General features: G+C 45.7%; 1 protein-coding gene across 2 annotated transcripts; it reads right to left on the reverse strand.

Moving 5' to 3' along the window:
- Positions 1 to 1113: 1113 nt before the first annotated feature.
- mpi (mannose phosphate isomerase) lies at positions 1114 to 23040 on the reverse strand. Of its 2 annotated transcripts, none has more exons than XM_085972310.1 (8): positions 22992 to 23040; positions 13951 to 14078; positions 11494 to 11694; positions 9538 to 9679; positions 7187 to 7366; positions 5825 to 5998; positions 3207 to 3415; positions 1114 to 1467 (listed from the first exon to the last, which is right to left on the reverse strand). In XM_085972310.1, the coding sequence occupies exons 1-8, from the start codon at positions 23005 to 23007 to the stop codon at positions 1255 to 1257; spliced, it is 1263 nt and encodes a 420-aa protein (XP_085828436.1). In that variant the 5' UTR covers positions 23008 to 23040; the 3' UTR covers positions 1114 to 1254. The 2 variants fall into 2 exon arrangements, with proteins under 2 accessions (XP_085828436.1, XP_085828437.1); XM_085972311.1 differs by having other exon boundaries at positions 13896 to 14078; positions 22926 to 23015.
- Positions 23041 to 27069: the final 4029 nt, after the last annotated feature.

Consider the following 27069-nt stretch of genomic DNA (forward strand, 5'->3'; position numbering starts at 1 on the left):
AACACCACCACCTCTAAGTTCCCCTCCAAGTCACACACCATCCAGACTTGGAATTATATCGGCGATCCTTCATCGTCGCTGGGTCAAAATCCTGGAATTCCTCCCTAACAGCACTGTGGGAGCACCTTCACCACACGGACTGCAGCAGTTCAAGGCGGCGGCTCACCGCCACCTTCTCAAGGGCGATTAGGGATGGGCAATAAATGCCAGCCTTGCCCACATCCCAGGAATGAATTTTTAAAAATTAAATAGAACAGGGAATTGACTCATTTTTCCCACTAAAAATGTTTTAAAGAATGGCTAGGATTTATAGCAGCTGCCGGTTATCCAACTGTCCCGATATCAGAAATTAAATGCTAGGAAGGTGGACCACTGTTCTTTACCTCAGTAATCTAACAACTTTGGCTCGGACTTCCAAAACAGCAATGTTCTATCGACACGGTTTACAAACAGGTTTTTTTTCCCCCATCATCGGACATCAGCAAGTTAAATGTCCTCTGACCGCAGATCATAGTGGGGAAGTGAGGTAAGCGTCATGGAACAGCCAGGCTGTACCCTGTTAATTCAGCAACCTCGTGGATCTGAGGAGTGGGAGTGTGTGGAGCTAAACAGTTAAGTAAAACAAATTTGTTGTTGCTGCAGTACAAAGCTACAAAAAAAAAGACACCGGATCATCTCGACTGAAATAAAGCAAACAACAACAGTGACAGGAAATGGATATTCTTAGAGAAAAAATAATCTAACTAATGGAAAGTTTTAGGAAGCGGCTGCGGCCAACGAAATAAAGTAGTTGCACGTGCGCAGACACAGTGGTTGGTGAGAAAGGAAGGGGAGGGAGCGGGGGGAGCGGGAGAAACCGCTGATACCGAACTGAGCCGTGTCAGGAAAAGAAAAAGAAAAATTAAAAGCTGAAGTCGCGCTTCTAACGACTTATGAAAGTTAACATTAATGCGCTGCTGAAACTGAGCCGAAAAGAAGAAAAACTAAAAGTTGAATTGGCGATTCTATCAGCTTATGGCGTTTCTGAAGGATTATCAAAGTTAACATTTCTGCGCAGAGACGTTGGCAGCAGTCACGGTAAAAAAATTTTTTTTTTTTTTTTTTTTTTAAATAAAAAGTGTCAAGTTTTGAATCTTCCGGGTTAACCTGGTTCACATGCACTGGGGCCTTTGCAATCTGTCCACTGGCCTACAGTACTACAGAATAGTGCATTTTCAATCACAAGGATACTGCCGGGGTGGAGGTCGAGGGAGGTTACAGCATGCAGCACGCCCTGAAAAGCAGCAGCCCATCCGCCGAGTCAATACACATGTCAACACTCTCGTTGGCTGCGATGAACAGCACGGATCCTCGTCGGATGCTGATCTGAGACGGGGCAGCGGTGGCCGTGGCCTCGCCCCGAATGACCAGCAGGATGCTCGCAGAATCAATGGGGGCCACCGTGCATCGTTGCACTGAACTGGGAACCTGGGTTAAAGAGATTTTATTTTTGATTATAAAGTTCTCAGGTGAGATGGAAGTTGACACATTCAGCTCTCTCCTCAGTATATACTGATCAGTGCATTTACATAACCTATAATCGAACCTTGCTAAGATCACACTTCCAAGTGCTGTGCACAGTTCTGGTCTCCATACAGGAAACTCTCGATTTACCGGCACCCAAACAACCAGAAATCTCGGGTTAACCAGCAAAATTCAGGAGTAGGTTCAGTTAAGTTTTTCTACATATTAGTGGCCGTTTCTTGATTCTTGGCTGTGTAATTGGGGGTTTCTGCACTTGTTGCTAAGCAACAGGGACGCTTGGTCTGTGGCCGGGTTCCTGCAGCTGTTGCTAAGCAACAGGGAAGCCTGGATTTGTTGCTGTGTACGGAGCTCTCGTACCTTTTAACTATAAATCTCTGTAATCCGGACTTTTTGATAAACCAGCACCACGCCGGTCCCGTCGGTGCCAGATAAAAAAAAAGAGTTTCCTGTATTACAAAACGGATATAGAAGTATAAAAGCAAAATACTGCGGATGCTGGAAATCGGAAATAAAAACAGAAAATGCTGGAAATACTCAGGTCAAGCAGCATCTGTAGAGAGAGAAACAGAGTTAGCGTTTCAGGTCAGTTCTGACGAAGGGTCATCGACCTGAAACGTTAACTCTGTTTCTCTCTCTGCAGATGCTGCCTGACCGGTTGAGCATTTCAAGGATACAGAAGCACTGGGGAAGGCGCAAATAAGATTTACAAGGATGGTACCAGAACTGAGAGGGTTTAACTATCAGGAAAGACTGAACAGGCGGGGGCTCTTTTCTCTAGAAAAGAGAAAACTGAGAGATGATCTGATGGAGGTCTTTAAAAATTATGAAGGGGTGCAATGGGGAACGTGTAGAGATGTTTCCACTTGTGGGAGAATCCAAAACTAGGGGCTATAAATATAAGATAGTCACTAATAAATCTAAAAGAATTCACGGGAAAATTCTTTCGCAGAGAATGTTAAACTCACTACCACAAGGAGTGGTTGAGGCGAATAGTATAGATGCATTTAAGGGGAAGCTAGATAAACACATGAGGGAGAAAGGAATAGAAGGATATCTTGATAGGGTGAGACTGAGAATGGGAGGAGGCTCGTGTGGAGCATAAACACCAGCATGGACCTTTTAGGCTGAATGATGTGTTTCTATGCTATAAATTCTATGAACAGGAAACTCTCGATTTACCGGCACCTAAATAACCGGAAATCTCTGTTAACCGGCAAAATTCAGGAGTAGGTTCAGGTAAGTTTTACTTCATATTAGTGGCCGTTCCTGGATCTGTGGCTGTGTAACCGGGGTTCCTGCACCTGTTGCTAAGCAACAGGGACGCCTGGATCTTGTTGCCGGGGTTCCTGCACCTGTTGCTAAGCAACAGGGAAGCCTGGATTTGTTGCTGTGTACGGGGCTCTCGTACCTTTTACTATACCTCTCTGTAATCCGGACTTTTTGATAAACCGGCACCACGCCGGTCCCGGATAAAAAAAAAAAAAAAGTTTCCTGTAACACCCATTGACTCCTCCATTGCATCCTCACTGTCATTAAACAATCTCCTTCTGTAGTCCCAACACCAGAAGAGTGTGTTCACCCTACGCAATGCCAGAGCTGGTACGTAGATGCACCCAAAGATGCATCAGGCCAAAGTATTCGGCAGCCGCGGAGTGACAATTGCACAACAGCTTAAGCCGTACCTCTATTTTTATCACGGTGAAATCAGGCACCGGAGGATCATACACAAAAACACACGGATCACGAGGATCCCGAACAAACGGGAAGATCTTCGCACTTGCTGGTGCTGGTATGTAACTGAGCATTTCACAAAGGGTGTGAACATCAATGAATTTTGGAGTGAGGCCAGCTCGCACAGTGTTATCAGAACACGCCATACATTCAATACAATCTAGAACAGATAAAAGAAAGTTAATCAGCACGCACGAAGTTATTTCACAGGCTATCGTTTAAATATCTCAACAGCAACTAGAATCATAACAGCTCATTAGACTGCAGAACCAGAGGCTAGATGCAGAACTGGCAAGCACCCAGTAAAACTGAAGAGCCTTTCCTCCCAATATTGTCGTACGTTTGTGGAATGAATGTCCATTAAAAGCAGTTAATTGAGGTCATCCAAAACTTTGCTGCCCATGTGCTAACTCGCACCAAGTACCCCTCACCCATCTCCGCTGTGCTCGCTGACCTACATTAGCTCCCAGTTAAGCAACGCCTTGATTTTAACATTCTCATCCTTGTTTTCAATCCCCTCCATGGCCTCGCCCCTCCTTACCTTTGTAATCGCCTCCACCCCATATCCCCCTAGACCTCTGCGGTCCGCCTATTCTGGCCTTTTGAACATCCCTGATTTTAATTGCTCCACCATTGGCGGTTGTGCCTTCAGCTGCCTAGTACCCAAGCTCTGGAATTCCCTCCCTAAATCTCTCTGCCTCTCCACCTCTCTCTCCTCCTTCAAGACGCTCCTTAAAACCTACTTCTTTGACCAAGCTTTTGGTCACCTGCCCCAACATCTCATTATATGGCTCGGTGTCAAAAAAAATTTTGATAACATTCCTGTGAAGCGCCTGGGGACGTTTTATTACATTAAAAGGTGCTGTATAAATATAAGAAGTTGTTGTTAATACCATGTAGACTAACTCCTTAGACAGATAGCTGTAGAATCAATTTGCAGTCAGCAGCACCTCATTTACAAACACTGGCTGAACAGGCGACAGTTCTATGCGTGTTTACTCACACGTGAGCACGGGTCGGGGGGGGCAAACTCAAAGTGGTACAGAGGAAAAATCTGGGTAAGCTCATTAAAAACATGCAGTAATAAACTCAAAACACCATACAAAAAAAAACCAACTGGTTCTCAAATTGAAAGTATTTAAGCAGCACAAATGCCAACCAAAAAAAATATATAAAAATAACATTTTATAAAGGAGGGACCTCCTATGTGCCTTTTACACCCAGTCTGAAACTACACTGGAGGTATACAGCCTCCCTGGGGATGGAAATCACACTGCTTCATTTCGGAGTTAGATCAGGGCCAGAGACCAGATTTAGAATGTCATTTTTACTGCATGATTTGGCCATATATCCTTTTAAAACAGGATTGAAGGGGAAATAGTAAAGATATCGGTGCAATCATTCCCAACGATGCAAATTATTAAAAGCCTTGCACACTTCTGACTCACAAACCTGTTGTCGCTATTTTTGGTCACGCTTTTGTGTCAACATTGTTGATTGCTCGGTCAACAATGATACGAACACGGCATAGGTAAAATATTGCATTTAAGCTAATGTGCTTTAATGTTGTGCAATCACTTCTAATTGCTCCCACTGGTCACACACCTACGACTCAGAATCTCTCTCCAGGCCCAGTCCAAATGTGAAGGACATAGAAATGAACTAACTAACAGTTTAATTAGACCAAAACACCCACAATTATGCTTTTACCAAAATGTGTGAAAAAAAACCCTACAGTGCAGCTATGCAAAAATTGAACAGCCAAACCATTACATTTTAAGAACATAAGAAATAGGAGCAGGAATAGGCCACTTGGCCCCTCGAGCCTGCTCCGCCATTCAATAAGGTCATGGCTGATCTTGGGCTCAAAGCCACTTCCCTGCCCGCTCCCCATAATCCTTCACTCCCTTATCTTGCAAAAATTTGTCTATCGCCACCTTAAATATATTTAATGACCCAGCCTCCACGGCTCTCTGGGGCAGAGAATTCCACAGATTTATGACCCTCAGAGAAGAAATTCTGAGACTGTGCCCCCGAGTTCTAGATTTCCCCACAAGGGGAAACATCCTCTCTGCATCTACCTTGTCGAGCCCCCTCAGTATCTTATATGTTTCAATATCACCTCTCATTCTTCTAAATTCCAATGAGTATAGGCCCAACCTGCTCAACCTTTCTTCATAAGTCAACCCCCCATCATCTCTGGAATTAACCTAGTGAATCGTCTCTGAACTGCCTCCAATGCAAGTATATCCTGACATGAATCAGTCATTCATGAAAGAAAGACTTATGAAATAATACTCTTCAGCGGCCTGCGGGTGGTGCTGTCCAGGGAGAGTATAAATACTCGGGCACGGGCCCAGCTTGCGCAGGACATTCTTAACAGGAACTAGTGAAGGACACAACTAGACCTCTATGTTGTAAAACAGTTGATTAAAGCTTTAACGCTTAGACCAAGTGCCTAGTAGTTTTCTTACGTCATATACTTCCTTAAATAAGGAGATATTATCGGGTTCATGGTGACAGTTCTCATTTCTGTCTTGTCATTTTATAAGCAGACTTGAAGTCTCACCTCCATAAAGATATGCGTGGGGTTCATTGGCTCCCAGAAACATTGCTTCCCCGGGTTGCAGCTTCATCAGGTTCAGAAAGTAGATGACGAAACACCCAACGTCGCCCGGGAACTGGGAGTGCAACCGCAGCAAGAGCTCGCCGTTACTTCCCGTAGTGTCCTTGCCTGCGGCAGCTATGGAACACGGGGCATCTGTTAGTTCCAAACTGTGGTAAGTAATGTATAGAAATGTACGCGAGGGGGTGAAAAGTTAAAGTGGCAAATGCTGGAAATCTGAAAACATAAAAATGTTGAGGCGCAGTCAGTAGGTTAGTATTTCAGCTGGGAGCCTTTATCAGCTCCATTGAAGGGGGGTGCCTGAAACACTGAACCATCTTTCTTTCCCATGCTGATCAACTTATTGTACAGTTACAGCATTTTCCTGTGTTTTATTTCCCAGCATCTGTGCTTTTAAACCAGGGGAGATGAGGAGAATCTTTTTTACGAACCAAGAGGTTCTGATCTGGAATGCGCTGCCTGAAAGAGTGGTGGAAGCAGATTCAATAGTACCTTGCAAAAGGGAATTGGAAATGTACTTTAAAAGGAAACTTTTGCCAGGCCATGGGGAAAGAGCAGGGGGGAGTGCGACTAACTGGAGAGCTCTTTCAAAGAGCCGGCACAGGCACAATGGGCCGAATGGCTTCTTTCTGTGCTTTGAGATTCTATGATTTTAATTTTTGGTTACTTAGCCACTAAGTGTCAGCTTGGCTCAGTCGGTAGCACCGAACACCTCAGAGTTCAAGGCACATTCCAGGACTAAGCGGACACGCCAAGGCATGACTGAGTGCTGCATTGCCACAGATGTTGTTCCGCAGATAAGGCATTAAGCCTAGTCCATCCTTGCGGATACTGAAGAGCCCATGGCATTTACTTGAAGGGCAGGGAGTTCTCCTGGTGTCCTGGGCAACATTCCTCTCTCTCACCGACACGTCATTCAACTCATTGCTGCTTGTGTGGGTAAAATGGCCGTCACACATACTTGCATAACAGTGACTGCACTTCAAGTAATTTGTGCCAGTGAGACATTTCTGACAGCTGTGATGCGGCAGATAAATGCAAATATTTGTTTAAGCGTTCCATCTGTCGGCAAACAAAGAAGATAGGAGCAGGAGTAGGCCATTCGGCCCCTCGAGCCTGCTCCGCCATTTAATGAGATCATGGCTGATCATTCAAATTCAGTATCCTGTCCCTGCTTTCTCCCCAATAGAACTTGCTTGCAAGAATGTTTAAGAAATATTTCACTACAAACAATAGTTCCGTAAGTGCAAACTGATTTGCATTTGACTTTTAACATGGTTCTTCAGTCAGATTATGGTCACAAACCTTCCTCCAACACCCTCTTCACCAACATGTTCAGCTGATCAACAAAGGCCTTCTTTTCACAGTTCATCATTCTGGTAAAGCACTTCTTCAAAGCTTCAGATACCTTGCGTGGGTCACCGGTGCTATTCTCAAGCATTTCTGCAGCTTCGCCGCCAATCACCGCGTGGAATTCCGGAACACCTACAACAAAGCACACGTTTCGGAGATGAAAAGGGCAAAACAGCGAGTGTTGCTAAAACGTGGGTAACACACGTTTCGGTTTGCACCCAGAAGAGAAAGGCAGGCTAATGCTTTGGGTGTAACACTTCATCAGAACGGTGGAGGGAGAGTGTCGTCCAAAGTGCCTGTTCCTAATTAATACGGATAATTGCTGCAAATGCACATGTGCAGATGTCTGGTGAGCGGCGGGTCAGGCTTGACTGGGAGGGCTCACACAATTGAACCGCCCGTATTCCGTTTTTGAGAATGACCACTTGCACAAGGTATTATCTGAGGAAGGATGTTCTTGCCATGGAGGAAGCGCAGCGAAGATTCACCAGACTGATACCTGGGATGGCAGGAATGACGTATGAGGAGAGATTGGGTCAATTAGGCTTATATTCACTAGAGTTTAGAAGAATGAGAGGGGATCTCATTGAAACTTATAAAATTCTAACAGGACTAGACAGACTAGATGCAGGAAGGATGTTCCCGATGGCGGGGGAGTCCAGAACCAGGGGTCACAGTCTAAGGATAAGGGGTAAGCCATTTAGGACTGAGATGAGGAGGAATTTCTTCACCCAGAGAGTGGTGAACCTGTGGAATTCTCTACCACACAAGGCAGTTGAGGCCAATTCATTAAATATATTCAAGAAGGAGTTAGATATATTTCTTAAGGCTAAAGGGATCAAGGGATATGGGGAGAAAGCAGGGACAGGGTACTGAATTTGGATGATCAGCCACGATCTCATTAAATGGCGCAGCAGGCTCGAGGGGCCGAATGGCCTACTCCTGCTCCTATCTTCTATGTTTTCTATTAGAGGATGGTAGTTGAATGAGGAACCCTGCTCCCATACGAGTCACTCACTTCAGCACTGGGGAGATGAAAGGACAAAATCAGGAGGGGAAAAAGAAACAAAGGACATTCAACCAATAATTCTTTTCAGTTTGATTCATTAATGGATATGCCATTGACTTTGGAAAATATTTCTGTTATTAAATTATAAATTGATATCCCAGCTATTACTGTATGAGTGATAATAGAAAGAACTTGCATTTATAAAGTGCCTCATCACATCCTCAGTCCATCCCAAAGCTCTTTACAACGAACTGATTACTTTTGAAGGATCGTCACTGTTGTTTAGAGGTAAATTCAGTATTATTTAAATGGTGATAGATTGGGAAATGTTGATGGCAGGACTGTCGTGTGAGGAGAGATTGGGGCATCTAGGCCTGTATTCACTAGAGTTCAGAAGAATGAGAGGGGAATCTCATTGAAACGTATAAAATTCTGACCGGGCTAGATAGGCTGGATGCAGGGAGCATGTTTCCCCTGGCTGGGGGCTCTAGAACGAGGGGTCACAGTCTCAGGATACAGGGTAGGACATTTAGGACTGAGCTGAGGAGAAATTTCTTCACCCAGAGGGTGGTGAACCTGTGGAATTCTCTACCACAGAAGGCTGTGGAGGCCAAGTCACTGAATATATTTAAGAAGGAGATCGATAGATTTCCAGACACAAAAGGCATCAAGGGGTATGGGGAGAGAGCGGGAATATGGTATTGAGATAGAGGATCAGCCATGACCATACTGAATGGCGAAGCAGGCTCGAAGGGCCGAATGGCCTACTCCTGCTCCTATTTTTCTAAATTCAGCAACCAATTTGCTTACAGCAATGTCTCACGAACAGTATATAAATGAATGGCCAGATAACACTTGTTTGATGATGTTGGTTGGGGGAAGAATGTTAGCCAGGACGCTAGGAGCACTCCTTGCTCTTTTTCCAAATAGTGACATATGACCTTTTACGTCCACTTGAGCAGGCAAGTGGACAGCACATCCAACAATACAGCATTCCCTTATTACTGCACTGAAGTGTTAGCCTGGATGTGCTCAAGACTGCAATGTGGCTTGAACCCATGAACCTTCAGTGAGTGCTAACAAATGAGCCCAGCTGACACTGATCGCTCAGCGGTCACCCGCAGTGAAATTAACAGGAGGACTGAACGATCAAAACCGCTCCAGTGATTCCTGGGCATAACATGTCGATATGTTCAGAATACGGAAAAAGCATGCAGCGTTTTATCTGTAAATCTACTATCAAGATTCCCTCGGTTTCTTACCAGTACACATCAGGGGTGGATCATGATCTTACTTTTCAAAAATCCAACGATTTCCTCCACCGGTCTGAATCCACACAGCCCTTCAAACGGAGTCAGTGCTATGGCCATTTCTGGTTTGTGGTTTTTATCTGGATAGCGATCTGGAAACTGAGCATGGAGTTTTACGGCGAGCTCCTGGAAGACACAAACTCCTTTAGCTATCAACAATGCAGCGCTGACTATTCCTTAACATCTGAACAGTTCAGAAAATGAACATATAAATTTTATAATAATTCAGCACTGAGTGTTGATTTCTGTAAAAAAAAATTATATTTTTTTCCAATTTATTGCAACTTTTTGTGCTTCAGCCCTGGGACAGGGAACAGGATGAAGAACTTCCAAGTCAAGTACAGGTTGAGCGTCCCGAATCCGGCAAGCTCGGGACCGAGGCCGAGCCGGTTTTCGGGTTTTTCCGGACTTCGGAATGTGTTTCTGGTGTCCGAAGTCCGGGAAACGCCCGAGCTCAGGTTGGCGCTATTTCCGGTTTTTGGTAAGCCTCCCTCAGGGTGTCCAGATTCCAGAACATTTTACGGATTCCGGGCCCCTGCCACCAATCGTCCCAGAGTCCGGATCTCCGGATTTGGGACACTCAACCTGTACAGCAAAAACTTAGGGTCAATCTCACTCCACTCTGTCCCAACAATGCGGAGGCAAAGCCGTGCCCATTCTGCCCCAATAAAGTGGGAGGATTTCTGCTTCACCATTTCTAGCAAAACCGTAGCTACATGTATAAATAACACGTTTATGATTCTATTATAAATAGTTAAAGTGGATTTATATTTATATGCTCCCCCAGTGCCTTAACTCCAGCCTCCTAATGCACCCATGTAAATACACACCAGTTATATTTATGGCCTCGAGTGAAATTGCCAATCAGATTGCATCAGTTAAATTAGGGATAGTTCTGTACTGTGTATTCGTCTTTGACTCAAACTACTGAAACGTTACTTCATTTAGGACCTTTACAGCTGGCAGAGAGACAGAAGACCTTTGACCTGGCTGGAATTAAAAGTGTCAGAAGTGAAAGTAGTGTGTGTAAACTCTCTCCACCACCCAGCCGCCATCAGTATACAAAAAAAGGACTGTGAATGGAGTCACTTTCTTTGCTTCGGCGTATTTGGAAAGACTAATTTTACACGCAGATGGGTCATGTGCATAGCTAACTAATCCGCACAGTTGGTCATTACGAGTGGGTGCGTGCGCTCGTCGGTCCAAGTGGAAGGGTATATACACAAAGGTGCTGCATGGTTGCTCAGTCTGCATGTACACTTGATTAATGTGGGCATGCAATTTGGTCCAATGCATTCTCATTCACTCTGTACCGTTGATTTTTGTGTGGGTTACAAATTAAGCAGTTTGCGCTCCTGCAAAGTTTTAAAAATGACAATTTAGCATCCAGGAGAACAGGCAGTGAAACGTAGGAAGTTTGACCTGACTTCCACCGTTACCCGAGAGCAAACTGGGACCCATGAGGGGAATACCACAATTCATCACATTTTTGCCAGTCTGGAGCCAGTCAGACATTCTTCAGCATAACAAGCATGACGTCTTGAGAGTTCTGTGTTAACTCATTAACACGTTCTTTAAATTGCTGGATACTAGCAAGATATAATTCTGCAATAATAGCACTGTTTGGGTAACTGCCCCGGTCTTTAAAAGTCAGGACAGGGACATCTGGAAGTGGGTCAACATTTTTGCAGGTGGAAATCGCTGCCAAAGAGAATAAGTACAGGACTTATTTCAGCTCAACACCTTTCGAAATGACATCAATTCTCCAGGCCAAAGCTTTCCTCTCTTAAAAGCACAGTTTCGTTCAGAATTTTAGATTGACTGTACAAAAAAAAATATGACCAAGATCAAACGAAGTGTAGACTCTACACAACAAATGTGGTTATTTGCCCAGTCAACTGGGGAACACAGAGTCCTAACTTAGCCATTTCTTTGCTTACTTTGTTTGGATGAGCTTGAATAGATAGCGAAATGTTGACCGAAAGCACCTTGAACAGGAAAGGCAGCTGTCCTTGGAAAATGTCTTTCACCTTTGACCCCAAACACTCGGGATGCTCTGCAATCCACTGTCCGAGTGTCTTCTGGGAAATCCTGTTGTCGCTGATGACTGCGTCCCCTTTGGGATGTGTGCCCATCCATAACTAATGGAAAATCACAACAAAACAGCATCACTTTCCAAGCTAGCTAATATATTTTGCCAGCTTGTAAAATGTGTTTTCTTAATTACATTGCACACAGTTTTAGTGTTCTTGTGTTATGGTGTTGCTCATTAGCACGGTAACACCATAAATAAAAGCAATATGTCAGGAATAATTTTGTGTTATCCTGAACTTTTTTTTTTTTTTTAAACTGCCAGCTGAATTGATCAGCCCTCCTTCTTCCCCATCTGGACTGTAGGTGACTCAATGATGTCCAGCGCAGAAAAGTATAATTTACCACCACACTGATTTGTTTGCTGCTGGTACGACTGTCACCAGAATATTTAGCGCAGAATTGTCATTACAGTATACAGGACACTTCTTTTCTGTACTTGTCAATAAGCGATCACCACATCGAACAAACTTCCAGATTGGGTCATGGAGGCAAAAACCCTGGGATTATTGGGGGGGGGGGGAGGTTGGGAATGGTAAGCCTTTCCGAGAGGAGGAAGAATTAGATTAGGCTGAATGGCCTAGACACTAGGGGGGGGAAATTCAGTTGCTTTGCGCCTTCCGTTAGCGCCCTAAGAGGGCACAACGCAACTAGCGCCCGGGCGCGGCGATGTTTGCGCCACTCACGAAATTGACCAGACATTTTGCGGTGGCACTAAACACTACCGCCACGATCTCCTGCGCTCGCAGATCGTGACGTCAGTCGAGTGTGCAACACCCCAGTAGCGCCCCGGACTAGATATTGCGTGGCGCCCCCTGCCTTACCGCCTGCAACGACAAGTTGTGGGGAGCGTTTTGCAGTCAGGAAGGGACTGGGGGAGCGCTATTTAAAGGTGACCGCTTCCTGCCTTTTTTTGTCGGCGACATTTTTGCACCACGCATTCTGAGAGAGAGACTTCTGGAGAGATTCAACGCTGTGTGAAGGAGTTTTGGGTACTGAGCAGCACTTTGCAGGTTCATTTTGATTTGACCTTCCTTGCATCGATTTAGAAGAGACTATGGGGGCTGCACTCTGAGCTCTTTCCCTGGTCCTCTCCATTGTTCTTTCCAGCAGAATTGATGTTCAGGTCTCTCCAGGCCGAGATTCAAGGCTGCAATGAGCAGGATGTGGATGAAGAGCAAGATCGACCCTCCCCTTTAAGAACTGGCCGGCACCAGTGTGTCTGTGTTCCATTGCTGACTGACATCACATGAGCTTCACCAGCGCTCTGAGGTAGCACCTCGCTCCTCGGCGTTAGCACCTTAAGACAGGTGTGTAGCGCCTGATTTAGCGCTCCAATCACCTCCAGGGGCGATAGAAGCCACGTTTGCAGTCGAAGGCGGTAATTAGTGCCAGGCGCTAAACTTTGCGCCCGGCCGATAATGGCGCCCCAAACGGGGCGATACCGAATTTCTCCCCCTAGATCACTGGACAAATATGGATGAGGAAGGCCATTACATCCATACAGTACATCCACCTGAACAGGCCTGTTTACTGTCTTGTCTAAAAGGCGGCACCCTCTGACAATGCAGCACTCCCTCAAAACAGTACTAAAATACCAGTCTAGATTATGTGCTCAAATTTCAGGAACTTGAACCCACAAACAGCTGAAAGTGCTGAGCCAAGCTAAGCCGAAAAAAAAGGGCAAAGCTGATTCAACTGTTTAATTTATTATTTTCAAGAGTTGCTACGAGCACAAGAGAGACGCGGGCTCGTGTTAGCAACCTGCCCTATCCCCCCAAGCTTCTGATCTATCCAATGTCAATGTCATGAATCTTATTCATGAAGAAATGACTCGAAGTAACACTGGGCGACCAGCGGGTGGCGCCGTCCAAGGAGTATAAATACTCGGGCGTGGGCCCAGCTTGCTCAGGATGTTTCTGTAACCAGGAACTAGTGATGTAACTAGAATCTCATGGTTGTGAAACAGTTGATTAAAGCCTTGTTTTATACTCAAACCAAGTCTTTTTACATTAGTCCCTATGAGAAGAGCTGGGCAGAGACCAAGCACAACCTCTGAAAGAAAAACAGAGAGCAAGAGAATGGTTTCAACACCTACTGGCGCCCAGCTCAGAGCAGCACCGATGGGAGGCCAGAGGGGCACCAGTACTATGGGAACCGCAGCCGAAGAAGGAGAAAAGTAAAGTTCACGCATTCCCAAGAAAATGAGTGGCCCGACAGCGAGACCCCCCCCCCCCCTTTGAAAGCTCACCTTCCACTTAAAACAAGGCTCTCGGATTTTGTTTGAAGAGAAGTGAACAAAATACCTCAGCGTAGGGTTTCTCTTGCTCAATGACTACCGAGGGATCATCGCTTGAAATGAGCTTTGCCACCTCACTCTCCGGGCCAACCTTCCCCCAGGCGTAGTGCTGCACCGCACACCTCAGCGGAAACACTGGGGAAACAAAAAATTGAAGATCTCAATCGGTCTCCAAATTACAGCGCAAAATGTATTGATTTCCAAATTTGGTGCATGTTAGAACAAAGATACAGCACTTGGTTTTAACTTTCTGACCAACCATGTAGTAGAAAGCTGCTAATCCACACCATACAAGCAAAAGGATATTTAGAAAATTCCTACAAGCCAAGCGGGACGTTTAATCTTTTCCCCACTTTGGGCTCCAATCTTTCAAATCTCCGGGTTCACAAGATTGCATTGGACAAGCCAGGAGGGAGGTGCATAAGACTGTGCAGTTGTGTGCAGTTTTGGTCGCCTTATCTGAGGAAGGATGTTCTTGCCATGGAGGGGGTGCAGCGAAGATTCACCAGACTGATACCTGAGATGGCAGGAATGACGTATGAGGAGAGATTGGGTCGGTTGGGCTTATATTCGCTGGAGTTTAGAAGAATGAGAGGGGATCTCATTGAAACTTATAAAATTCTAACAGGACTAGACGCAGGAAGGATGTTCCTGATGGCGGGGGAGTCCAGAACCAGGGGTCACAGTCTAAGGATAAGGGGTAAACCATTTAGGACAGAGATGAGGAGGAATTTCTTCACCCAGAGAGTGGTGAACCTGTGGAATTCTCTACCACAGAAGACAGTTGAGGCCAATTCATTAAATATATTCAAGAAGGAGTTAGATATATTTCTTAAGGCTAAAGGGATCAAGGGATATGGGGAGAAAGCAGGGACAGGGTACTGAATTTGGATGATCAGCCATGATCTCATTGAATGGCGGAGCAGGCTCAAGGGGCCGAATGGCCTACCCCGGCTCCTATCTTCTATGTTTCTATGCACTGTTCTAGTAGATAGGGTGAACACTGGTGGTCTTTCTCACCCTTCTGTTCTTTCGCAAGTAAATCACCTGCAGCATTGCCCACGATTGGTTGATAAGTGCATGTTTTTTCTAATATCCAAGCTGGTGGGAAAGAGGTTGTAGAAACACACTCCACAGAGCCACCGAGTGGCCGGAGCCTCTCTGCCTCAGCGGACACAGCAGAGCGAATGGGAAATGCGGACACGGCCATTTACAAGGGCTAACGTTGACACAAAAACCTGGCCAGAAATAGTGGTAACGGGAAGTAAGGTTCGTGGACAGGAAGTGAGTGTTCTACACAAGATTTTTGGTAATATATGTTTGTAATATTATATCCACACAACAGTAAAAACCCTGGAATCCCAGGAAATAAATGCAGATTTTTTTTTGACTTATTCAGTCACTGTGACCTGGTGGCCCCAAGATGTAATCTGTACTGGAAAAAGGAATAAATTATGAATTATTTAATGATAGAAGTTGGCAGCGATGGTGTTGCGATTATTAATCTTTACCCGAGAGGGTCACTGAGCATCAATATGGAGCACATAAGCAAAATTAAAATGGATACACACCCTGCAGTGATTCTAAAAGTACAATCTTACCTGCGAGTCACAGGCGATGATTGAAAACCAACCAGCTGACTCAGTGGGTGAACGCACTACCTGATGTGGTACTGAGCCACACAGACCGGAAGGTCCCGGGTTTGATTACAATTCACTGATGTCAGCAGGAACAGCAGACGGAGCGCTGTGCTGGGGCCGGGGGTGAAGGAATGATCTTCCAGTGACTCCCACACATCTCAATGACGGGTAAAGACACAATTGTGATGCCCTCTGCAATCAAACAGGCCCACATCAAGGCTTGCGCAGTGTACTGGAGTACATATGCGTTTGGAGAAAGTACCCCAGCAAGAAATCAACACCACTCCAGAGGCTTGAGCACAAAAATCTAGGCCGACACTCCAGTGCAGTGCTGAGGGAGCGCTGCACTGTCAGAGGTGTCGTCTTTCAGGAGAGATGTTAAACCGAGGCCCCGTCTGCTCGCTCAGGTGGACGTAAAAGATCCCACAGCACTATTTTGAAGAACAGCAGCCAATATTTATCCTTCAACCAACATCAATAAAAACCAGATGATCTGGTCAGTATCACATTGCTGTTTGTGGGAGCTTGCTGTGCGCAAATTGGCTGCCGCGTTTCCTACATTACAACAGTGACTACACTTCAAAAAGTACTTCACTGGCTATAAAGCGCTTTGGGACGTCCGGTGGTCGTGAAAGGCGCTATAGAAATTCAAGTCTGTCTTTTTCTTTTCCTTCATTTTAATGACCTCTATCAGCTCACCTCTAAGTTTCCTCTATTCTAAAGAGAATTTTCTCAATTCATGTGACGTGGTAGTGAACCATACAGATTGGAGCATTCAATTCCTGGTCTATGACAAGCGAGCTGATCCCTGCCAGGGACCCATGGTTACAACTGGGCGCATAAAAGCAGCTATTCAACCTTTGTTATTGTACAGTACTTTCGGACATGAACTGAACCCTCGAATCACATTACCACCTTAAAATCACTCCAAGCTATCGGTTATTCCACAATTCAAAATCTGAGCCGAGCTCCTTTACTAGATTACCTCCTTGGAATCACTCCCGGGTATCCATTCATTAATCTATCATGTGTATTTCATTTGTTATATCACGAGTCGATCAGCAAGTCTATTGTAAACCTATTCCCACTGGACTCCTTCCAAACAGTATCATAGCCCATGTCCGAGGCTTTGCCCGCTATGTACTGTACAGAGGGCTGGAAACATCTCATACAGTCCTTCTTTGTTTATTAAGTTTACTAAACTTCCACACTGCAGGTTTTTTTTTTTTAAAAACCAGAACACTTTTATTTCCTTTAATTCACCTACTTGTTGACCTGCCTTTATTGCTGGACCGTGGAGGCAGGCTGCCTGACCGCTCTCTTCATTACTTTCCCTGCTTTATTGGAATGGAAGGATCGGGAGGCAAGGGTGCCAACTCGGTCTAATTTGTGCTACGCGATCTTCAATCCTTGCGCGGGCATGATTTCCGAGACAAGACACTGCCATGCACCTGGAGCTAAACCTCGACAATAAACACTTTGCTGCACTGGTGGAGGTGCCGTCTTTCAGACGAGACGTTAAACCGAGGCCCCGTCTGCTCTCTCAGGTGGACGTAAAAGATCCCACGGCCACTATTTCGAAGAGGAGCAGTGTCCCGGCCAATATTTATCCTTCAACCAACATCACTAAAAAACAGATTATCCGGTCATTATCACATTGCTGTTTGTGGGATTTTGCTGTGCACAAATTGGCTGCCAAGTTTCCTACATTACAACAGTGACTACACTTCAAAAGTACTGCATTGGCTGTAAAGCTGAAAATATCTCACGGGTCCGCAATAAAAATAGCAAGCTACGACTGAATTATAACGGATACCGGACACCCGAGTTACAAAAGATCCTCTTTTTACCAGCGTTAGTTCGAGTGTTCGGCCCCAGTTGATATTAGCTGATTTAACGGTGTTCTGTACTTTGACAGATTTTGATATGCAATTTGCGCACGGGCAAGATGAAGAATACAAATCTTCTCTTTCTTATCATCGGTCATTTGGTTGCTAATGGTGTATGGGCATTGCCAACACAAGCTGGCACACACCACGGATCCACTTTGCTACTTTTTTTTATTTTTTATTTTAAATTGGCTTCATTTTAATTTGGATCCCGTAAGATCGTTGGCCGTGGTTCGCTTCCTGGTGTTTACTCGTCTAAATGTTTAGAATGTGGAGCTTGCTACCACATGGAGCAGCGGAGGCGAATAGCATAGATGCATTTAAAGGGAAGCTAGATAGGTCCACGAGGGAGAAAGGAATCGAAGGAGATGCTGTTAAGATTACATGAAGTAGGGTGCGAGGAGGCTCGTGTGGAGCATAAACACTGCCATAGACCAGTTGGGCCGAATGGCCTGTTTCTGTGCTGTAATTCTACGTATGTAAACATAGAAACACAGAAGATAGGAGCAGGAGTAGGCCATTCGGCCCCTCGAGCCTGTTCCGCCATTCAATGAGATCATGGCTGATCATCCAAACTCAGTACCCTGTCCCTGCCTTCTCCCCATATCCCTTGATCCCTTTAGCCTTAAGAATATATTAGGCAGGGGAAACAAGTGGAGGGCAGTATTAAAACTTCATTGTAATAATCTCCAGAACATCCTTAGTGGATCTGAGGATTCTAACACTGCAATCTCTCTGTTCAGTGGGTTTAAATATTCAGATTCGAAGGATGGACCTGTCAACATGATGAGCGAGTATAGAACTGATGAGCGAGAGGAGGCGATTTAAAAAAATTTTTTTAAACGCAGCGAGTTATGATGATCTGGAACGCGCTGCCTGAAAGGGCGGTGGAAGCAGATTCAATGGTAACTTTCAAAAGGGAATTGGATAAATACTTGAAGGGGGAAAATATGGCAGGGCCATGGGAAAGAGCAGGGGGAGCGGGACTAATTGATAAAGAGCTGGTACAGGCACGATGGGCCGAATGGCCTCCTGCTGTGCTGTATGGTTCTATGACAATTCTATAAAAATACCATGCATGGCATCAATTCCATTTTGTCGTACTTAACAGAGAGGATATGATTGACTGATTATTCACTATTATCTGGTTTCAATGAAACCAGTCCACAATCTGCACACCAGTATGGATCTAAAATTCTTCAGACCGTCTCTCATTTTATTTACCCAAATAGGGCATAAACTGAATGCACGCTGCCGAGCCACAAAGCACGACTGATATACCATTGTCTCTTGATGGACATCAGGTTCCAGCTCGCTCACGGCCTATAAATCAGGTCCTTTGGGCCTTTGTGCACTCTTGTTTCACTGAATTTTAATCATAGTAGCATACATTAAAAGATCAAGAAGTTAGTCCCTGCCTTGTATTTGGAATAATTACGTGAAACCTATTGATCCGTCTCTCACTGATTATTCCAGGAATATAGTAACCAGCTCAAAAAAAAAAGCCACAAATCTTTGCTTGCTGCGACCAAACACTGTGCAGGTTAATTCAGACCATTGATCGCATGTATAATAAAACAGAAATACTAGTGCACTCCAAAAAAGGCAAGCAGACAAGAAGGTATGTAGTGACAAGGAGCCAAATAGATCCTTCTGTGGACCGTGTACAATCAATCAATCCTACCATGGACTCTATAACCCATCTTTTTAGTCTCTTGGGGAAAAAAATGCATAAATTCTCCCCGATTCCCAAAAGTAATCAAGTAAAACTGCAGAATATTCGTCCAACTTTAGGAAGTTTTAATTAGTTCCAACCAAGTATCTACACCCTAAAGATTACCTCCTTTATTTGCCGCTATTCAGACACTGTTGTTTTTAATTTCAGATTTGCAGTCGTTGCATTTTTATTTCTTAACAGCGATTTACTTTGCATTTTAATATATCTTCTGGTGGCATGCGTGCTCTCTGAGATAGTCACTTCAAAGTAAAAAAGACCTACATTTATACAGCGCCTTTCACGGCCTCAGGACGTCCCAAAGCGCTTTACAGCCAGTGAAATACTTTTTGAAGTGTAGACACTGTTGTAATGTAGGAAACGCGGCAGCCAATTTGCACACAGCAAGATCCCACAACAAACAATATGATACTGACGTTTTTTTACGTGATCTCGGTAGAGATATAAATATTGGTCAAGACACCGAGGAGAACTTCCCTGCTCTACTTCGAAATAGTGCTGTGGGATCTTTTATGTCCACCTGAGGGGGCAGATGCAGCCTTGGTTTAAGAACATAGGAGCAGGAGTCGGCCATACAGCCCCTCGAGCCTGCTCCGCCATTCAATAAGATCACGGCAGATCTTCGACCTCAACTCCACTTTCCCGCCCAATCCCCATATCCCTTGATTCCCGTAGACACCAAAAATCTAGCAATCGCAGCCTTGAATATGCTCAATGACTGAGCATCCACAGCCCTTTGGGGTAGAGAATTCCAAAGATTCACAACCATCTGAGCGAAAAAATTTCTCCTCATCCCAGTCCTAAATGGCCGACCCCTTACTTAGCGTCTCATCAGAAAGACGGCACCTCTGACAGTGCAGCACTCCCTCAGTACTGCACTGGGAGTGTCAGCCTAGATTTTTGTGCTCGAGTCTCTGGAGTGGGATTACATTACAGGAAACTTTGTGTTATCCGGAATGCTCGAGCCACCGGCAAAAATCAGGAGCCGTTTCGTTAGGTTTTTTTTCGTTTTTTTTCTTTTCATCGCTTTTTTTTCCCCACCAGTCAGGCTCGCTGAAGCTGTTGCTAAGCTACAGAGATGCTTGCAAGGTACGGCCGACTGTTTAGAAGCTGGGTTTGTTGCCAGATACGGAGCTCAAAATCTCCGTATGTTTCAACATTAGCGTTGGTTTGTCCGGCAGTTTTGATGGGACGGCAACAGCTCGGTCCCGTCGGTGCCGGATAGCACAAAGTTTCCTGTATATAGAATTACATAGGATATACGGCACAGAAACAGGCCATTCGGCCCAACCAGTCCACGCTGATGTTTATGCCCCACTCGAGCCTCCTCCCGTCTTTCCTCATCTAACACTAATCAGCAGAACCCTCTATTCCCGTCTCCCTCATATGCTTGTCTAGCCTCCCCTTAAATGCATCTGTACTATTCGCTTCAACCACTCCCTGTGGGAGCGAGTTCCACATTCTCACCACTCTCTGGGTAAAGAAGTTTCTTCTGAATTCCCTATTGGATTTCTTGGTGACCATCTTATATTGATGGCCTCTAGTTTTGCTCTTCCCCACAATTGGAAACATTCTTTCTGTATATACTCTATCAAAACCTGTCATCATTTTAAAGAACTCTATTAGGTCACCCCTCAGCCAAACAGACCCAGCCTGTTCATCCACACCCTCACATTTCTGGCATCATCTTTGTAAATCTTTTTTTGCACCCTCTCCAGTGCCTCGCTATCCTTTTTATAATAATATGGTGACCAGAATTATACGCAGTATTCCAAGTGTGGTCTCAGGACCTCCAAAGGCACTGCACCTCCAATGAGCTACTTCTGAAGTGTCACATTTGTTATGTTGGCAAACATGGCAGCCCATTTATGGACCGCAAAGCACCACAAATAGTAAGTGACCAGCTTTTTGCATCTAAGGTTCAATACAAGTTTAGCATAACTTCCCTGCTTTTCATAGAATGGTTACAGCACAGGAGGCCGCCATTTGGCCCATCGAGCCCGTGCCGGCTCTCTGCAAGAGCACTTCAGCTAGTCCCACTCCCCCGCCCTTTCCCCGTAGCCCTGCAAATCTTTTTCCTTCAGGTATTTATCCAATTCCCTTTTGAAAGCCACGATTGAATCTGCCTCCACCACTCTCTCAGGCAGTGCAATACAGATCATAACCACGCGCGGTGTAAAAAAAGTTTTCTCTCATGTCGCCGTTGGTTCTTCTGCCAATCACCTAAATCTGTGTCCTCTCGTTCTCGAACCTTCTTCCAAATGGGAACAGTTTCTCTCTATTTAGGCCCCTCATGATTTTGAGCACCTCTATCAAATCTCCTCTCAACCGTCTCTACTTTAAAAGGAGAACAACCCCAGCTTCTCCGCATAACTGAAGTCCCTCATCCCTGGAATCATTCTCGTAAACCTTTTCTGCACCCTCTCTAAGGCCTTCACATCCTTCCTAAAGTGCGGTGCCCAGAATTGGACACAATACTCCAGTTGAGGCCGAACCAGTGTTTTATAAAGTTCGTCATCATTTCCTTACTTTTGTACTCTATGCCTCTATTTATGAAGCCCAGGATCCCATAGGCTTTCTTAACCACTTTCTCAGGTTTCCTTGCCACGTTCACCAATTTGTACACACCAGGTACTCTCTGTTCATGCACCCCCTTTAGAATTGTCTCCTTTAGTTTATATTGCCTTCCTGCCAAAATGCACTTTTCTGCATTAAATTTCAGCTGCCACGCATCTGCCCATTTCACCAGCCTCAATTCAAACCCTCCAGAAATAAACCTTAGCGCTTGGTTTTTACCTTTATGACCTCATGGTCTACAGAGCAGCAGTGATACCCGCCCTGCTGTATGCCTCAGAGACATGGACCATGTACAGCAGGCACCTCAAAGTACTGGAGAGGTACCACCAACGCTGCCTCCGCAAGATCCTGCAAATCCATTGGCAGGATAGGCGCACCAACATCAGTGTTCTTGCTCAGGCCAACATCCCCAGCATCGAAGCTCTGACCACACTCGATCAGCTCCGATGGACGGGTCACATTGTCCGCATGCCCGATACGAGACTCCCAAAACAAGCGCTCTACTCGGAGCTCCGGCATGGCAAGAGAGCTCCAGGTGGGCAGAGGAAACGCTTCAAGGACACCCTCAAAGCCTCCTTGAAAAAGTGTAACATCCCCACCGACACCTGGGAATCCCTGGCCCAAGACCGCACAAAGTGGAGGAGAAGCACCCGGGAAGGCGCCGAACACCTCGAGTCTCTTCGCCGGGAGCAAGTGGAAGCTAAGCGCAAACAGCGTACGTCAACCCAAGCACCCCGCCCGCCCCTTCAACCACCATCTGCCCCACCTGTGACAGAGACTGCAGGTCCCACATTGGACTCATCAGTCACCTGAGAACTCATTTTTAGTGTGGAAGCAAGTCATCCTCGGTTCCAAGGGACTGCCTGAGAGAAATGACCTTGAACCCACAACCTTCTGACTCAGAGGAGAGAGTGCCAGCAAGTGACGCCTTAAAAATTTTGCAATATTAAAAGATTAATATTGCAAAATGGCATGTATGCAGGCAGGGATGGGATGGAGGTTTCACTGCGGCTGCGCCTGCTGGTGGGGGGAGGGGTGCAGCATCAATGCAACGACCCTTGAAGAGGTCACCAGCCGCCCCGAGTCACTCCGGCCACGGACACCGGGCGATTCCCCACCACACCCACTGCCCGGTGGTCACCTCAGTCCCACTCGGTGACGGGCGCCATTTCCCTCCTTTCAACGGCGTCCGAAAGCTCCCGCTCACCTCTCACAGCCGCCATCACTCCGCTCAGGTGCACGTACCCCGACGTCTGACGTCGCCGACCTTATGCACACAGCCATTGCGTGCGTGGCCGCAGTGCCTGCCGGGAGTTGTAGTTTTCTGTTTCAAAGAGGGGCTGGTGAGGAATGAAATTTCAGCTTGAGAGCTGTTAGTGCTTTCATATAAGGCTCTTTGTCGTGTAGGTCCTCTATAACTGTCCATGGACGTTAGGCTTTTGATTTTTTTCCTTCCTAAATTTATACTGTTGAAAGAAAAACTTACACTTACTTATATTTAGTAATTAATCACATCCTCAGCACCTCCAAAGTATGGCAGCCAACTTATGCACAGAAAAGTACCACAAATAATAAATGACCATCTGTGGAGACCTTTCGGCTGACAAAGGGTCATCGACCTGAAACGTTAACTCTGTTTCTCTCTCCACAGATGCTGTCTGACCTGCTGAGTATTTCCAGCATTTACTGCTTTTGTTTCAGATTTCCAGCCTCCGCAGTATTTTGCTTTAGGAATAAATGACCTTTTTTTTGAGGGAGAAATGTTGGTCAGAACATTAAGAGAACTCTATGTCTCTAACTTTTTTCCAGTTCTGACAAAGGGTCATCGACCTGAAACGTTAACTCTGTTTCTCTCTCCACAGATGCTGCCTGACCTGCTGAGTATATTAATTAAGAGAACACCCTGTTTTTCTGTGACTAGTAGCTTTAATGTGCACCTGGACAGACAGACAGGCTCTTGATATAGCTTCTCATCTGAAAGACAGTACCTCGCCACAATATACATTTCCTCAAAAATATATCGCACTGAAGTGTCAGCTTGGGTTATGTGCTCAGGTTCTGGCGTGGAGCTTGACCCCGCAACCTTCCCAAGAACGGAGCCAGTCTCTGAATTGGAAAAAAAAAACTACTGTCGATGCTGGAAATTTGAAACAAAAACAGAAAATGTTGGAAACACTCATCAAGTCAGGCACAGCATCTGTGGAGGGAAGCAATTTAATGTTTCAGGCACTTACCATTCATCAGAACCAGAAAATATTACAGATGAACAGCAACAGAGTGAGGGAAAGGAGAGGGACGAAAATATATACACAAGAAAATAAAAAGATGAGCTGTCAAGTGATTGGGCGAAGACCAGGAGATAGTGGACTGACAGACGTGATAATAACATGAGACAAAAAGAGGCATGACGAGCGAAATTTGAAAAATATAAAAGACATATATGAAACCCAGAGAATCTGTGGATAGTTAAAGCAGGTTCGTTAAGTTGGAGAGGGGGAGCATGGAAACCTAGCAGAGCAGAGCAGGCTCCATCTGCCCAAGCATCTGGTGGAAGAAAAAGGTGTCTATACCAGGGGTGTACTTCTTCTTCTTCTTAGGCAGTCCCTCGGAACCGAGGATGACTTGCTTCCGCACTAAAAATGAGTTTTCAAGTGACTGATTAGTCCAATGCGGGACGTACAGTCTCTGTCACAGGTGGGGCAGACGGTGGTTGAAGGGGCGGGCGGGTGGGTGGGGTGCTTGGGTTGACATGCGCTCCTTGTGCTGCCTGCGCTTGGCTTCCTGCTTGCTCCCGGCAAAGAGACTCGAGGTGTTCGGCGCCTTCCCAGATGCTTCTCCTCCACTTTGTGCGGTCTTGGGCCAGGGAATCCCAGGTGGCAGTGGGGATGTTACACTTTTTCAAGGAGGCTTTGAGGGTGTCCTTGAAGCGTTTCCTCTGCCCACCTGGGGCTCTCTTGCCCGTGCTGGAGCTCCGAGTAGTGCATTTGTTTTGGGAGTCTCGTATCAGGCATGCGGACGATGTGGCCCATCCATCGGAGCTGATTGAGTTTGGTCAAAGCTTCGGTGCCGGGGATGTTGGCCTGAGCGAGAACACTGACGTTGGTGCGCCTATCCTGCCAATGGATTTGCAGGATCTTGCGGAGGCAGCGTTGGTGGTACCTCTCCAGTGCTTTGAGGTGCCTGCTGTACATGCTGTACATGACCCCACCAGCAGTATACCGATGGGAGATCCCCACCCCAAGCATGCACCTGCTCCCTCCCCTATCCCTGGAAGTGTTGTTACACCTACACTTTATCAGCACCTGCTGTCAGAGATGGAATGGAAGCTGCAGTTAAGGCATGAGGTTGTTGAAGTCAATTTTAAGGCCACGCAGCTGCAAAGTGCCGAGTACAAGGATGAGGTGCTGTTCCTCGAGCTTCACTGGAACACTGTAGTAGATCAAAGACAGAGCAGTCAGACTGGAAGTGGGATAGAGAATTAAAGTGGCAAGCAACAGGGAGCTCAGGGTCGCGCTTGTGAACAGAATGAAGGTGTTCAGCAAAGTGATCGCCTAATCTACATTTGGTCCCCCCAATATAAAGGAGACCGCATTGTGAGCAGCAAATAGAGAATACTAGGCTGGAGGAAGTATAGTTAAATCGCTGTCACACCCGGAAGGAATGTATGGGATTCTGGATGGTGGTGTGGGGGGTGAATGGCCACATCTTGCATCTACTGCGCTCACAATGGCAGTTGATGCTGGGTCAATTGTTAATTTTAAATCTGAGATTGATAGATTTCTGTTAATCAAAGGTATTAAGGGATATGTGGCAAAGGTGGGTATATGGAGTTAGGTAACAGATCAACCATGATCTCACTGATTGGTGGAACAGGCTCGAGGGGCTAAATGGCCTAAATCAGCCACGGTTCAGTTGATAGCACCCTCGCCTCTGAGTCAGAAGGTTGTGAAGTGGGACTTGAGCACAAAAATCTAGGCCGACACTCCCAGTACAGTACTGAGGGAGGGCTGCACTGTTGGAGGTGCCATCCTATGGCATTATTTCGAAGAAGAGCAGGGGAGTTATCCTCAGTGTCTTAGCAAATATTCATCCCTCAATCAAAACAAATTACCAGGTCATTATCACATTGCTGTTTGTGGGAGCTTGCTGTGCACAAATTGGCTGCAGCGTTTCCCACATTACGACAGTGACAACACTTCATTGGCTGTAAAGTGCTTTGGGATGTCCGGTGGTCCTGAACGAAAGAAAGCAAGAAAGTCTTGCATTTTTATAGCGCCTTTCACGACCACCGGACGTCCCAAAGCGCTTTACAGTTAATGAAGTGTAGTCACTGTTGTAATGTAGGAAACGCGGCAGCCAATTTTCACGCAGCAAGCTGATAATGACCAGTTACAGGAAACTCTCGATTTACCGGCACCTAAATCTCTGTTAACCGGCAAAATTCAGGAGTAGGTTCAGGTAAGTTTTACTTCATATTAGTGGCAGTTCCTGGATCTGTGGCTGTGTAACCGGGGTTCCTGCACCTGTTGCTAAACAACAGGGGCGCCTGGATTTTGTGGCCGGGGTTCCTGCACCTGTTGCTAAGCAACAAGGATGCTTGTATCTGTTGCTGTGTACGCAGCTCTCGTACCTTTTACTATACCTCTCTGTAATCTGGACTTTTTGATAAACCGGCACCACACCGGTCCCGTCGGTGCCGGATAAAAAAGAGTTTCCTGTAATCTGTTTTTGTTATGTTGATTGAGGGATAAATATTGGCCAGGACACCGGGGATAACTCCAATGCTCTACTTCGAAATAGTGCCGCGGGGTCTTTTATGTCCACCTGAGAGAGCAGACGGGGTTTAACGGCTCATCTAAAAGACGGCACCTCCGAAAGTGCAGCACCTCACTCAGTAATGCACTGTTCAGTGTCAGCCTAGATTTTCAAGTTTTCGAAATCATGAGGGGTCTAGGCAGAGTAGATAGAGAGAAACTGCTCCCATTGGCGGAAGGGTCGAGAACCAGAGGACACAGATTTAAGGTGATTGGTAGACGATCCAAACGCGACATGAAGAAAAACATTTTTACGCAGCTAGTGGTTAGGATCTGGACTGCAACAACAACAACACCTTGTATTTACATAGCGCCTCTAACGTAGTAAAACGTCCCAAGGCGCTGCAGAGGAGTGTTAGAAGACGAAAAATAGACACCAAGCTACATAAGAAATTAGGGCAGATGAATAAAAAGCTTGGTCAAAGAGGTAGGTTTTAAGGAGCGTCTTAAAGGAGGAGAGAGAGGTATAGA

Source organism: Somniosus microcephalus, chromosome 32, assembly GCF_052327205.1.
Source record: "Somniosus microcephalus isolate GS21.2 chromosome 32, FLI_Smic_1.0, whole genome shotgun sequence".
NCBI classification, from domain to species: Eukaryota; Metazoa; Chordata; class Chondrichthyes; order Squaliformes; family Somniosidae; genus Somniosus; species Somniosus microcephalus.